The sequence below is a fragment of the Brachyhypopomus gauderio genome, chromosome 6, assembly GCF_052324685.1.
Source record: "Brachyhypopomus gauderio isolate BG-103 chromosome 6, BGAUD_0.2, whole genome shotgun sequence".
NCBI lineage: Eukaryota > Metazoa > Chordata > Actinopteri > Gymnotiformes > Hypopomidae > Brachyhypopomus > Brachyhypopomus gauderio.
This window is the reverse complement of record NC_135216.1, coordinates 6,373,783-6,386,126: the sequence shown is the minus strand read 5'-3', so window position 1 is coordinate 6,386,126 and position 12,344 is coordinate 6,373,783. Positions and strand designations below refer to the sequence as shown.

Sequence of the window (12,344 nt, the reverse complement as noted above, 5' to 3'; positions counted from 1 at the left end):
TTCATCACATACCCACACTATAAGTCTGCTGCATGATGAAATACACGTTGTAACCTAATAGTTGACAGCTGAGAAAAAAATGGTTCCTTAGCCCTTTATAACTTTGGACACTGGTTACATAGCACAAGATATACAACACTAAAAAGGTCCCATTTTAAAAACGCGGATAACAATCGCAAGGGGGCAGTAATGTGACACCGCGACTAGACTACCTAAACACTAGAAGAAGATCCGCCATACGTCAACACGGCGAGCATTCACATGGTTATTAGCTAGTTAGCTATACGAACAGAGCATCCTTATGTTACGATGCGCAATGCCTGCGCTTTTGTAACAGAGTATCTACAGTAATAAAGTGTTAAGTATGTTTTAAAATCCCGGAGTACTAGCTAATTAGGCACTACCGTGATCATGTGGACGCTGATTTCTGGCCGCTTTGCCCTTCACAAATGCTGCAGCCACATAACGACCTTATTCCGCACACAGAACATATCACAAACGACATGCAAGGTAATCCCTAATTCACTTTATTAACAGCCTGTATAGCTTATATAAGTATCTGCAGGACGAGTGGATTATTCAAGATGTTCAGTAATTATTCTAGGTAGCGTAATCGAAAATACTTTGAATTATTCAGTTATCTTCCGCGTTTTCATACTTCAGTTTTCAAGCAGGATTCTTAATTCTCCGTCCAGTCCACGTTTCTGTTCCGTTTCGGTTCCGTGTACCTGCGGCAGGTGGTACCGGACAGGAGCCTCTAGACTGGAGACACAACGGACAGGCTTCAATCCTCCTTTTACCAACGCAGTCTGATCAATACAAATACTAATAAAACGCTTATTCTTGCATACAAACGGAGATACAATCTTTAAAAAATGTGGGTAAAGAAATAAACGCTACTTTGTGTGAATTGTTTTGTTAAGCCTTCCTTTACTAAACAAGGTTGTAAAATTAACTCTTAAATTTAAAAGTTTGTATTCTTTTGTGTTTTGTCAGAACACAGTTGTCGTGGAGCGGTGGTGGCAGGTTCCCCTGTCAAAGGAGGGCAGTCCGCCCAGACTCTACAGTAAGAGACATGAGGTCTACCGCTTAGTGGAGGACACGAAACACAAGTCTCAGAGCAAAATGGAGCTGATCCTCACACAGACAGTGCCCAGTGAGTTTACGTTATTTTTGTATAACAAGCTCTTGTATGCTCGGCAAAAATGACAAAAGACTGATCCATATTCTATATTAAAGTATGAGTTAAAATATTCATTGCATGGTTTTGCATTTGATTTTGTCCCGACAGAATTCGGTGGACGGGGGGACACAGTGTTTGTGAAGAAATCATTAGGTCGTAACAAGCTGCTCCCTCAAGGCCTGGCTGTGTATCCATCTCCAGAGAACAAGCGCATATATGCTGAGGAAAGAAGGGTCGGTGACTTCCTGTAAATTACTGCCAGTAAATGTGATCACGGTGGGCTTCGACTAACATCCTGCCCTTGCTTTACCAGTTACTCCGTGAAGGAAAGATAGAAGAAAGAATCCAAACTTGGACCGCAGAGAAAGTAAGTGAAGTTGTTTAGAGGAGGTTTCATTATCTAAGATGTGTGATGCACTAAAGTATGATGCTCTCACAGGAACTTTGTGTATTTCATATATCAGTAGCGGAGTAACAGTTCTTTTATTGTAACCTCCACAAGCATGAATGACTCTGTTACGATGCCTGTGTTACGGTTTATTATATATGTGTAATTCTAAATAACCACTCTCTCCTTTTTCCTCTCTCCTGGTAATAAACTCATGTAACGATATGACAGTGCTGTGGTCTTTCTTTGTTTGTAGACCATCAAATTCTTGATGTCTGCCAAACTTGAAATCGGAGTGCCTATACCCATTCAGCATCAACTCACAAAAGAAGTGGTTTGCCGGCGATTCCTGCAATTAGTAAGATTTACACCTTTCATCACTTTACATGTCCAATACTATGGTCAAGTTGGGATGTGGTTACTAATTAAATCTTGGCCTACAGCTCGGTGTGGTGGTGCCTGAACATGCATTGACACTGCCCGAAGAACCAATCAAAGATCTGGGAGACTACTGGTGTGAAGTGACGGTAAGTAACTTGGTTTTAACATAAGTTATCCCAGTTAGCCATAATTTTCTCTTTAAAACAATTGCACAGGCTGGATCGCTCGAAGAAAGGTGGCCATTATTATTCACATGCATCCCATATTGTAAAATGTCTTGTACTTTCTTCTACAAACACAAATGATTTCATTTTCAATTATATCTGCCAGTTAAAATGTTTCAGTAGCGTTTTCTCTTCTTAAAATGCTTTTGTAAATGTTTATATATGATTGAGGTTGGCTGGTGTTTGGCTGGGTAGCTGAAAATGCGTGTATTTCAGGTGAATGGAATGGATACAGTACGAGTTCCCATGACTCTCGTACCCTTCGTGGAACCGAGGTTAAGAAAGCTCCAAAAACAAGAGGAAGACCAGCCGAACACTGAATAATCAGCCTGTGGACGTGTCACCTGGTCCTATCTAGAGGACAACTGATTATGGAGATGTTCAACCCTCCGAAGTGCTAGTGTTTCAACTGCTGCCTCCTTCACCTTCTCCGCGTTTGCTCACGTCTGTTTTCCTGTTTTGTTATTTTTGTTTGAACAATTTAAGACAAACCTGGACACAAATAATGAAGCTTAAAATGTACAGTACTGATTTGTGAATCTTGGAATGAACAGTTCCCGGTTTGAAACAATTTTCAGAAATTAGTAGGTATAGTGGTAGGTTTTCTTGGTTCTGTTTATGGATGAGTTTTATATGGTCTAATATTTCAGGAGTAAAAAAATCCACTTATGGATTTGGGAAGATACCTGCATACAAGTTCAATTCTGATTGATTTTTCAGAAGAAAAAAACATGAGTGACCATCACTACCATAAAAAAAACAAATGCCACAGAATCACTCTTTTGCGCATCTTTATTATCGTCTGCATCTTCACATAAAAACCCTGGCAAGAGCATTTATAGCATTATCATACTGTACTGTTTACACTGTACTTCCTGGCAGTGGATCGATGGGCTTTGTACACACTTTGAAAACTACGCGTTCTGTTACTGTCCATGCAGTTCACAGTCAGACTGGCCATGTCAGAACATGGATACAAGTTCAAATGCTAGTGAGTAATGTTGTTTAAAAATGTATATCCTGATATTTTCACAAAGATCCAGATTTATAAGACTAAAAAAATAATACAACTTACCAGTCTTTAGTTCTACTGTATGCGGCTGAAGTCAGCCTGATCTGATACATCAACTGCTAATATCTACATGTTAACTACCAACAAATCAGGCTAATACAGTCATGGAATTGGGTCAACAACCAAGACCATGCAACTAATACATACACTTATATATAAAATAAAAGCCATAAGACAAATTTTATACTTCAGTGTAAAATACATTGCCCAGACCCAAGTTATAGATATGAACCAGTTTCTCCTTTACTCTTGGATTCAAGTGTCCGGGCTGTTAGGATTACTCTGCTGTTATCGATGGTAATGTATTACACGTTAGGGTTCATTTCTGCATCAGGGCCCGTTGGCTAGGCAGCAGGTTGTAGCACTAGTCAGTTTAGCATCTCCTTCCTCCAGCATGCCTGAGTTAACATGTTGAACTGGTTACAGGCATAAAGTGTGTTGGAGAAGCCAAGACTCAAAACTACTGCTCCTCACGGGCCATTTCCTGAAGATGTTGCCACCTTCTCTTTGCATTCAAGTCAGGTGGGATGGCACCAGCCAATCAGATGAGTCAGCTGCTTATTAATTATAAAACCTGGACCGGGTATGGATTTACACACCACAATCGAGCCTTGTGGTCCACGTCAGACCAGGTGTTATAATGACTACAGGCAAAGCCATGTGGTGAATTACCCAAGCGTCTACACCAAGCGACGGGTGACAAAACAGCGGACGAACTTGGACTGCACACGACACTCAAAAACACGGGAAGACACAGGAAGAAATGAGCAAAACGGTTTGACATTTGGGTTCCATCTTACATCACACAATACCCCCCAGGTAAGACTCCAACAGGCTGTAGCAATACAGTGAAACATAACATCCCTTAGGTAGCTGTAGAGTGCCTTGCATGCTTGGCAGTGATTCTGATGGTGCCCAGATGTCAACATGTACAGAGTCTCTTCCGCCAAGACTCCAAATAAGAGTAAAAGCAGCTGCGGTTTGCCCGGACGAGGGACCCGGCGTGCCGGCCGCTAGAAGCCGTACTTGGCCTGGGTTTGTCTCCGCGTGATCTTGTTGTCAGCCCAGTTGTTCTTCAGCTCCAGTTCCCGCTCTTTCGCCTGCAGACGGAGAGAGATCACTGGTCGGCATCTCGTACTTTATCCTCATTGGACGGTCACAGTGACACTGGGCGTGGCCAATACGATTAAATGCACCAATGCATCCTGGCACATTTCAGGACCATAAAGCTAAACTAAAGCAAGTCATCATGGACTCATAGGCTACAGCAAAGTCAATATTTTAGTTCATTATTAAACAATTACATATGTGAATAGCACAAAGTCCTACTATTATATGCAGGACTCATTTTCTTTCGAGCCATCGCTGCTCTCTGTATTTAGAGCACAGCACCACTCTACCCAGAATCCACCACAGCACAGTCTCGAGCCAGGCAGCTGAACCGGGCCGATGTGAGATTCTCTTCCCTCTCACTCACCTGATGGATCAGATACGTGATCTGGTGCTTACGTCTCTGCTGCCCAGTTGGTTGATCTCCTTTTTTCTGGAAGAGAAAGAACGGATTTCAAGTGTTTCTGTACGATCTGCCGTTAGCGGTAACGAACTGGGTCGCGCGTGTGTCGTGAGCTCCTGCGCTCACCTTGCTGAAGGACTTGCGTGGTTCTGCTTCGTGGGTCATGTTCTTCATCATCCACTGCTGGTTGCCGCTCAGCTGGTCGTCCCCTTTGATCTCCAGGAACTTGATTTCTTCTTTACCTCTATTCTGTTTACCCTGCAGCCTACGGAACTTGTGGAAAATTAAGAAATGGAGCAAGATGAGCAAGGTGTTAACGCCACAGAGGTCACGGGTTCGAATCCCAGCAGGTACACATGACAACTGTAGGTGTATCTCAGTTCAGGGGCTGCAGCCCACGAAGTGCGCATTTGTAGGCCGGTTACGTCACTGCGCCGCGACGAGGCTGTCCCAATTCGTGGGTTCCTTCTTATGCGGCCGACGAATGTAGCCTTCAAAACCCCGAAAACGAAGGATGCATCTGAGTATCCTTCACGTCCCACCATATCCCAGGATTCATTGCTCTATGAACAATAAACAGGCGGAGTCTAGTGTACGGGCCGATGGAATATCGGCCTTAAATATGGACATTTATACTGCAATGAGATGCTAAATAACATGCCAGTTATTAATGATATTGCAGGTAAACCTGTGCTTTGAGTATTTACTAAAGAGTAACGTTTATAAAAATACATTGAATTTTGTTATGAAGTTATACTTCCCGCCAAACATGTGAATACATGTTCAACGCATTTTCTTTTAGGCATTTGTGGGTGATGTGATATTTGTCGGACAGCGCGCTAACACGTATGTAACGGGGCAGAGCGTGGTCACGCAAACATACGTCTTGCAAAGACTAGACTGGCTCATTTAACAGCCGTGAGATGCAGCCTACCCGGCCTTCGAAGTGTGTGGCCACCGTGGGCTGCGGTCTACGCGGGCTGCAGCCCCTGAATTGAGATGCAGCCTGTATGTAAATGGCTCAGGATGTTCTTTCAACTGCTGAAAATATAAATGAAAGCAAACAAAGAAAAGATCTTACTGCTTCATCATTGAACAGAGTAGAAGATTCTGGTTCTTCTTGTTCATCAGTCATGGGGTTGTGGTCTTGGTAGTAGCCCTCACTATAATAATCCTGCAAAAAGACAAACCCACCAATGTTTGCCCTCACTGCTATTCACGTAGAGACAGAGACTGTGAGGCCCTTTGAGTGAGGCAGTAGGAACAGATCTCACAGCCACTGCATACGTACACAAACTTCACAGAAGCACAAAGCTGACCTGAGCTCTCTCTAAAGAGTGAAAGGCATCATTAAGGCTGGATTGCAGACACCAGGCAACTCAATAAAAGATGTGCTCTAGGTGTACGTCCAGTGGGCGAGAGACTGAGCAGAACCCTAGTTCTGAGCCCAGGACACAGATCCGAGGGCAGGTCCGAGCTGCCAGACTGCCCGATGCTTCACTCTTTTGAAAATCAGCTGCAGTTTCTTTTTCACATCACAACCTCTTTCTTGTCGTTTTGAAACCTTTTACCATCGAAACGCAAGTGTCGGTCGTCCCCGTCATCTTACAACTGCTTGAGGAGAATCAGACGTGAAACGCTTGTGTCACCATTCTGCTCCTACCTGTGGGCAGGGCTTGGGCGCCGGATCCCCCGGGTCGCTCTGGGGTTGGTAGTCACTGCTCTGGTAATCCTGCGTGGCCCAAGAGGGCTTTGGCTGCGACTCTGCATTGGAGCCAAAGTCAAGGGGAGCGTCTTCCGTGCTGGCGAGAGGGGGAGGGTGTAAGGAGGGCAGGAACGGTTGGGGGTCTGGGTACAGAGCAGGGGTGCTGGGTTGAGAGGGGCTGTCGGCAAGGGAGAAGTAGTTTTCTGGAGCAAGATCGTCGTCACTCCCCTCCTCGTCAGCCGCCATCTGCCGGGCCAGCTGCAGGGCCGCAGACTTCGCCGCGGCTTTAATGGCGGACGGCGAGGCGCTCGCGGCCGCCTGCAAGCCCGGTTTGGTCCCCTTGGAGGGGGGGCCCGACGCCGGGCGCTTGGTGAGGGTATGAGGCACCAGAGGGCGCTGAGTTTCTTTCAGTATCAGATTTTTAGGCTGGGGCAGCAAAGATGATAGACCACCGGCCTGAAAATAGAATCAGATTTTAGGATGAAAGCAGAGCATGAAGGAGCTGGAGGATGTAATGTGGTGTATGGGGAATTAATCTGCATTTGGACAAGAAAAAAGTCATTTTCGAAACAATTGTTTCTTTGAGCAGGTTGTCAACTTTTTCATTAAATTTTTTTTACCCCCTAAACTGTTGAATTGGACATTTAAAAGCTATTTCGTCCCATTATTTGTAGATTTTACTTTGTAAAACTGCACACTGAAGCTCTTATCGGACAGCTTACCTGAGAGCCGGTTTTCTTTCTCACAGGTTCGTCTTCGTCCGAATCTGACTGAGAGGTGCAAGGGCAAATTAGAGCAGGACTCTTGTTAACGAAAATGCGAATGCTGCGTTTATACGGTAACTTACACTGGCGGTTATGTGAGGGACGGTGATCCGGACGGGCTCGGCCCGCTTCTTGGCTCTCGGCAGCTCGCCGCTCGTCCTCTTATTCACAGGCGCGTTCGCGTCTTTGCTCGTCTCCGACACACGACTGTCCGACTCGGGACGTTTTGGAGCAGGTAGTGATGCGAAAAGCCCAGTTCTGGCCCGGAGGGGCACGTTTGGTGCCGGGGCGTCGTCGCGGTCGCTGTCGTCGCTGCTGTCGTACGCGACCAGAGACATTTTTAACACACCGTTTAACTGGGTCTTCGTCGAAGAAGACTAGCTAATGCTATCAGCTAGCTAAACGAAACAGCCAAGAAGCTAGTCGTCTGTTTATCGTTTACCTCCGTGAACAGCGAGTAGCACACGGCTTCTGTAGTCTGACCATGTTAGCCAGCTAATAATTAGCAAATGCAGCGGTCGGTATAGATACTGCAATATAGAAATGTAGCTAGCTAGCGGCTAATGCCTCCTTGTAAACAATCTTGTTCTTCTGTAACATGTTTCATTCACTTCCGGTTTCAAGCCTCGCGATATCTGCGCGGTCGCCACGCCGTGGTGTGGAGCAGCACAGGGAAATTGTGTACGACGTGTTACGGTTTTATAACTGGGATTAATTATAAGCACAACATGCAAATAGAAGGAAAAACGAATAAGATAAATAGGGATATTGCCAGGGAATCACAAGAGTGATAAAATTATATATAGTCAATGTAAAATCCCAACAAAGCTTGTGAAGGCTTTACAAGTTTTGACAAATGCAAAGCCTGCAGTACTAAGAGACCATGGACACACCCCATTGTACAAGACAGAAAGCTTGTACGTATAGTGTTTTTTTTTCTTCCAGACCTTTTTTCCTGAAGCTAAACCTTTGTGTTTCTGTAATCAGTAATGTGAGGCAGGGTTGAAGGTGGTGGTGATTACTTTTGTTATGTGAGCGCAAGGAATCTGAGCACAAGGAAATGTTGGTCTTTCTGCAACAGTGCTACAATTGATCCAACAGTAAGCAAATCCAGATAGATGGGGTACAGACGACTGCCTCTACTCTCACACACTTGTTCATGGACAATGAAAATTGTTGACAGGGCCACTCCCCCCCGACACACAAACTATAATGCTTACCAGTTGTTTTCACATTCAAGATACATTTGAAATGCCTCCTCTTTCATTGAATTAAAATTTTACTGATTGTGACTTTCATTACATCAGTCTCTTTCCAGGAAATAGCAGACCTTATTACAATGTAGAATTGCTTTAAGTCAATTTTATACTTGATCTAGTTAACAGGCTGTCGATGGTGATAGTCATCTTAACAGAATGAGTAATATAGAAGTTAAAAAAATTTATATAGCAAGTAGTCATTTTATGTTCACAGTACAGATCAGTATTGTATATTATTGTTGAATTATATGTTATACAGCATTATACAATTGGGCAAATCTATTTTATTGGAACTGTACTGCATATATACACACACTGTAATTGAGAGACAGGGTCATTCCTTTTTAAACACCCGTTTATCTTTAACTTCTCACATGTTCAACTGCAACAGTCTTTTTGTTGATGGATCTCAGTACCAATAGCTCTTTTTGGGTCTTCTGTGTTCCTGAATGTTCATTTTGTCCATGATCTCCTCCTCCAGGGTCTTCAGCGATGGGGTGTATGTTTTCTCCAAGGCGTCTTCTGGTGATGTGTCCTTTGGTCCATCTGCAAAACACAGACGTCACACTGGATCAGGAGGCCAGAGCCCTCATTTGTGACGCTACGTGACACCGATGGTCAGCTCCCGCTCCCTCCAGCAGTCTGACCTTTCCACTGCTCTGGAATAATCCCGTCCTTCCTCTGGACTAACGGTTTGGGAATTATGCGGCCTGTTCTGAGTGAAACGCGCACTTTCTCCCCCTCCTCTGTGTACCTCCACTCTGTGTCTGTAGGCATCCTGGGTAGCAGCACGTGAAGACACACACACACACACACACACACACACACACACACACACACACAAACAGAGGGGGCATGGATTTTCAACTGAAGGCACAGACTTATCCTTCATCATTTATGCAAACAGCAGGTTGTTAAATATGGACAAATTAAAAATCTGATGCCCACCTGTCTGAAGGGTCAATGAGTGCGATGTCTTTCAGGAGTAAGGGGGCTTCACTAGCTATATAAGTGCCCCTGTAATCTCCTGACCTGCCGATGTACCTGTGGTGCTGTGGAGAAAAGGCGCAGAGTTAATGGAGGTTACATGTTCACTCTTAACACTAAGCACATAGAAAAAATACTTTTTAAAACTTAAATTTTCAAGTACACGTTTTCTGGCACAGGCATAAATTATTAAAATAAATGAATCACACCACGATCAGAGAAAGATGGCAAACATTACATCACAGGATAAAAATATCCTATTCAGCTACAATTGAACCACAAATATTACATCATAGGATAAAAATATCCTATTCAGCTACAATTGAACCACAAACATTACATCATAGGATAAAAGATCCTACTCAGCTAAAACTGAACTACAAGCGGCAGGTTCAGTTCCCTGAAGCTCCCCATCATATGCCACATTTGAGTTTTTCAAAACCCAGAGATAAAATGTAGTTTCATTTAATACCAAAAGAGAGGATTGATGATGATACAACATAGCAAGGTAGGCATGCAGGATGATTGGGCTTCTGTTTGTGACAGTGTAAATGCCACTGGTACTGGCCAGTTAAGAACCACAGAGCAGATTAAGCTTGATTGGAAAAGATTTAAAGCAAAAGGCTTGTAAGGACAACTAGGAATTCAGACTAACTACTGCAACTGCTTATGATGAGTTTGTGAGGGCGGAAACCTTTCTTCTGAAGTGGCTCAGCACAGATTTAATTCAAAAGGTAAGATCTGTCCAAAAGGTGGCACGTGACTTATAATATAGATTTCTGAATACCATTCAGGATACATCTGGATTAGTATTTACCAGTAAATCAATGTTATGTAAAATTGGGTCAAAATAATAGCTCAATTTCATCCTAGATAGGTAAAATTGAGACTTGGTTATGCACACAAATTTAAGCCAGATGAAACCTTTGAAAACTTGGGCATTAAACCTGGGGAATTCACACTATAACTGACACGACGTCCTATCCCCAGTGACTGATATATCCCCAGACTCAAATATAATTTGCAACAATCTGCAAGTTAATGAAGAATGAGGCACAAAATATGTGAATCAGTAAAAAGTATTTTTTTTTTTAAGTATTTACCGTGTTGAGACCCTCAACAATGACCCAGTTGCGGTGTCGGAACACCTGCGTTATTTTGCCTTGTTTTCCGCTGTCTTTTCCAGAGAGAATCTGCACCTACGGAGCAGGACAAGTGTCAGGAAAAATCAAAGGACACCAATTAGCTGACATTAGGTCAAGAAAGGTTTTCAGTGGATCTGTGGACTAGGGCATCATTAAAATGTAAAACATCTAGAACTCATAGAACTTTCTAACTATTTCTATGGTTGCAAGTTTAATAAGTATTTACAATAACTGAAAAGTATTTCTGACTACAAAAGAGAATGAGCTAAACAGTTCCACATTAGCTTTAAAATCCTTACTGATCAATAAAATACAAGACGATAAAAACCTTCAAGGAAAATGTATCTTAATGTCCTTTTCTTACCACATCGCCTTTAAAAACAGACCAGTCCTCATGTGCAATGGGCTCCACAAAGACTTTTCTTCTCGTTTTGCCGGGTGGGTTGAGTCTCTTGGCTGCTGCTGTCCACGGGCGGTTAGTTCCAAACCGATAGTCATGGGGAAAGGCAGCCTTTGCTGCCTTTAACAGCAAAACGGTCAATCGCATGTTTTACGGTATGTGTTCACTGAAATAAAAAAGACAGACAGATAGATATTTAAAATTCATAAATTGTATATGCCCAATACTGTAGAAATGTTTTACTTATTAAGATTATTGGTATTACAACCAGTCACCACTAGCTGTTGCAGAATTAAGTCTCCCTGCAAATGAAAAATGTGCCTGTAAAGCCAGTTGGTGATTTGTTCATGTTTTAAAAATAAACTACATATTAAAAATATAAAACATTATTCAGGAACCATTAAAATGTAAGAGACTGTGACTTCCTGACTTTGCTTTTCCTTTTCATTGATACATTTAGTCAAAAAGATATTTGTAAAAATACAATACCTAGCCAAAAACATGCCATACTGAATCTGTATACCATTAGATCATATCCTGTGCAGCTAAATCGCCAGAGGTATTTGAGACCCTGATTCAAGCCTTAGATTTCCAACAAATGTGGTCCAGTTAATGCATGAATCTAAGCTTGGCACCATGACACGGTGCATTAATGTTGGATCTGTGTCTGTTTCCCTGGAGTCACTAGCTGTAGCTAATCTCTGTTAGCAGCCTGCGCTAGATCACTTGAAGTACTGTTTAGTACAGAATACATGCTAAGTTTAGCTGCCAGAAGAAATGACAAAGTTATGGGTTACACTGTTGCATTATGTAAAAAAAAACACATATCTAGGATAACTAAATGTCCAGATACGAGGAAAAATATCGTAGAGGTCAATCTCACCAACCTGCATGGCAGCGTGAATTTCTAAACGCACTCTTCCGTGCCCGGCACGCAAGAAATTTGTTTCAAAATAAAAGTCTCTTAACTCCTTTTAATTGTTTCCTTCAAAAATGGAAAAAAACCCCAGTGAATATTCGATGTGTCCCGCGCACCTTTCAGACGGAGCTGGGCTTCTCAAGTCCGCTCTGCAGAGTTTAGTTACAACCCTAATCTAACGCATCTGATCCAGTTAATCAAGTCCTTGATTATGATTTTGATTATGGTTATGAAAATTATAATTAGGATTATCTCCAAGTTGTCATAAAGACATTTTTGGCACTGATGGCACTGATGTATCCACTGTTTCTGTGTTTACATGGAAAGTTTTGTTGTGGTAGAACAGGAAGCATTTAGAACTGCTACAGTTAGCGCCACTCCATGCTATATCAATTTCTCGACTT

The 12,344-nt window shown here is 42.8% G+C and overlaps 3 protein-coding genes and 1 long non-coding RNA gene across 4 annotated transcripts; 2 read left to right on the top strand and 2 right to left on the bottom strand.

Annotated features, from left to right (window-relative positions):
• Positions 1-216: 216 nt before the first annotated feature.
• mrpl9 (mitochondrial ribosomal protein L9) lies at positions 217-2,950 on the top strand. The gene is made up of 7 exons (XM_077008312.1): positions 217-510; positions 997-1,156; positions 1,292-1,416; positions 1,497-1,550; positions 1,828-1,929; positions 2,015-2,098; positions 2,393-2,950. The coding sequence occupies exons 1-7, from the start codon at positions 412-414 to the stop codon at positions 2,498-2,500; spliced, it is 732 nt and encodes a 243-aa protein (XP_076864427.1). The 5' UTR covers positions 217-411; the 3' UTR covers positions 2,501-2,950.
• prcc (proline rich mitotic checkpoint control factor) lies at positions 2,951-7,854 on the bottom strand. Its single transcript, XM_077008311.1, has 7 exons — positions 7,314-7,854; positions 7,189-7,236; positions 6,425-6,922; positions 5,843-5,935; positions 4,888-5,034; positions 4,726-4,791; positions 2,951-4,348 (listed from the first exon to the last, which is right to left on the bottom strand). The coding sequence occupies exons 1-7, from the start codon at positions 7,566-7,568 to the stop codon at positions 4,262-4,264; spliced, it is 1,194 nt and encodes a 397-aa protein (XP_076864426.1). The 5' UTR covers positions 7,569-7,854; the 3' UTR covers positions 2,951-4,261.
• LOC143516605 (uncharacterized) lies at positions 7,341-11,140 on the top strand. The gene is made up of 2 exons (XR_013131744.1): positions 7,341-7,465; positions 8,971-11,140. It is a non-coding gene; the product is annotated as an uncharacterized LOC143516605 (long non-coding RNA).
• On the bottom strand, positions 8,489-11,168 carry mrpl24 (mitochondrial ribosomal protein L24). Its single transcript, XM_077008313.1, has 5 exons — positions 10,986-11,168; positions 10,580-10,675; positions 9,438-9,541; positions 9,137-9,267; positions 8,489-9,035 (listed from the first exon to the last, which is right to left on the bottom strand). Exons 1-5 carry the CDS (start codon positions 11,166-11,168, stop codon positions 8,899-8,901), a joined length of 651 nt encoding a protein of 216 aa, XP_076864428.1. The 3' UTR covers positions 8,489-8,898.
• Between the last annotated feature and the right edge of the window lie 1,176 nt (positions 11,169-12,344).

Excerpts from the sequence above, each read along its gene's own strand:
- mrpl9 (XM_077008312.1), top strand. The coding sequence starts at position 412 with ATGTGGACGCTGATTTCTGGCCGCTTTGCCCTTCACAAATGCTGCAGC. Across the intron at positions 1,157-1,291 it reads CCTCACACAGACAGTGCCCA|AATTCGGTGGACGGGGGGAC; the intron begins GTGAGTTTACGT and ends TTGTCCCGACAG. Across the intron at positions 1,417-1,496 it reads TATATGCTGAGGAAAGAAGG|TTACTCCGTGAAGGAAAGAT; the intron begins GTCGGTGACTTC and ends TTGCTTTACCAG.
- prcc (XM_077008311.1), bottom strand. The coding sequence starts at position 7,568 with ATGTCTCTGGTCGCGTACGACAGCAGCGACGACAGCGACCGCGACGAC. Across the intron at positions 6,923-7,188 it reads GAAAGAAAACCGGCTCTCAG|GCCGGTGGTCTATCATCTTT; the intron begins GTAAGCTGTCCG and ends TTCTATTTTCAG. Across the intron at positions 5,936-6,424 it reads CGCCCAAGCCCTGCCCACAG|GATTATTATAGTGAGGGCTA; the intron begins GTAGGAGCAGAA and ends GTCTTTTTGCAG.
- mrpl24 (XM_077008313.1), bottom strand. The coding sequence starts at position 11,168 with ATGCGATTGACCGTTTTGCTGTTAAAGGCAGCAAAGGCTGCCTTTCCC. Across the intron at positions 10,676-10,985 it reads CTGTTTTTAAAGGCGATGTG|GTGCAGATTCTCTCTGGAAA; the intron begins GTAAGAAAAGGA and ends CCTGCTCCGTAG. Across the intron at positions 9,036-9,136 it reads TATTCCAGAGCAGTGGAAAG|ATGGACCAAAGGACACATCA; the intron begins GTCAGACTGCTG and ends TGTGTTTTGCAG.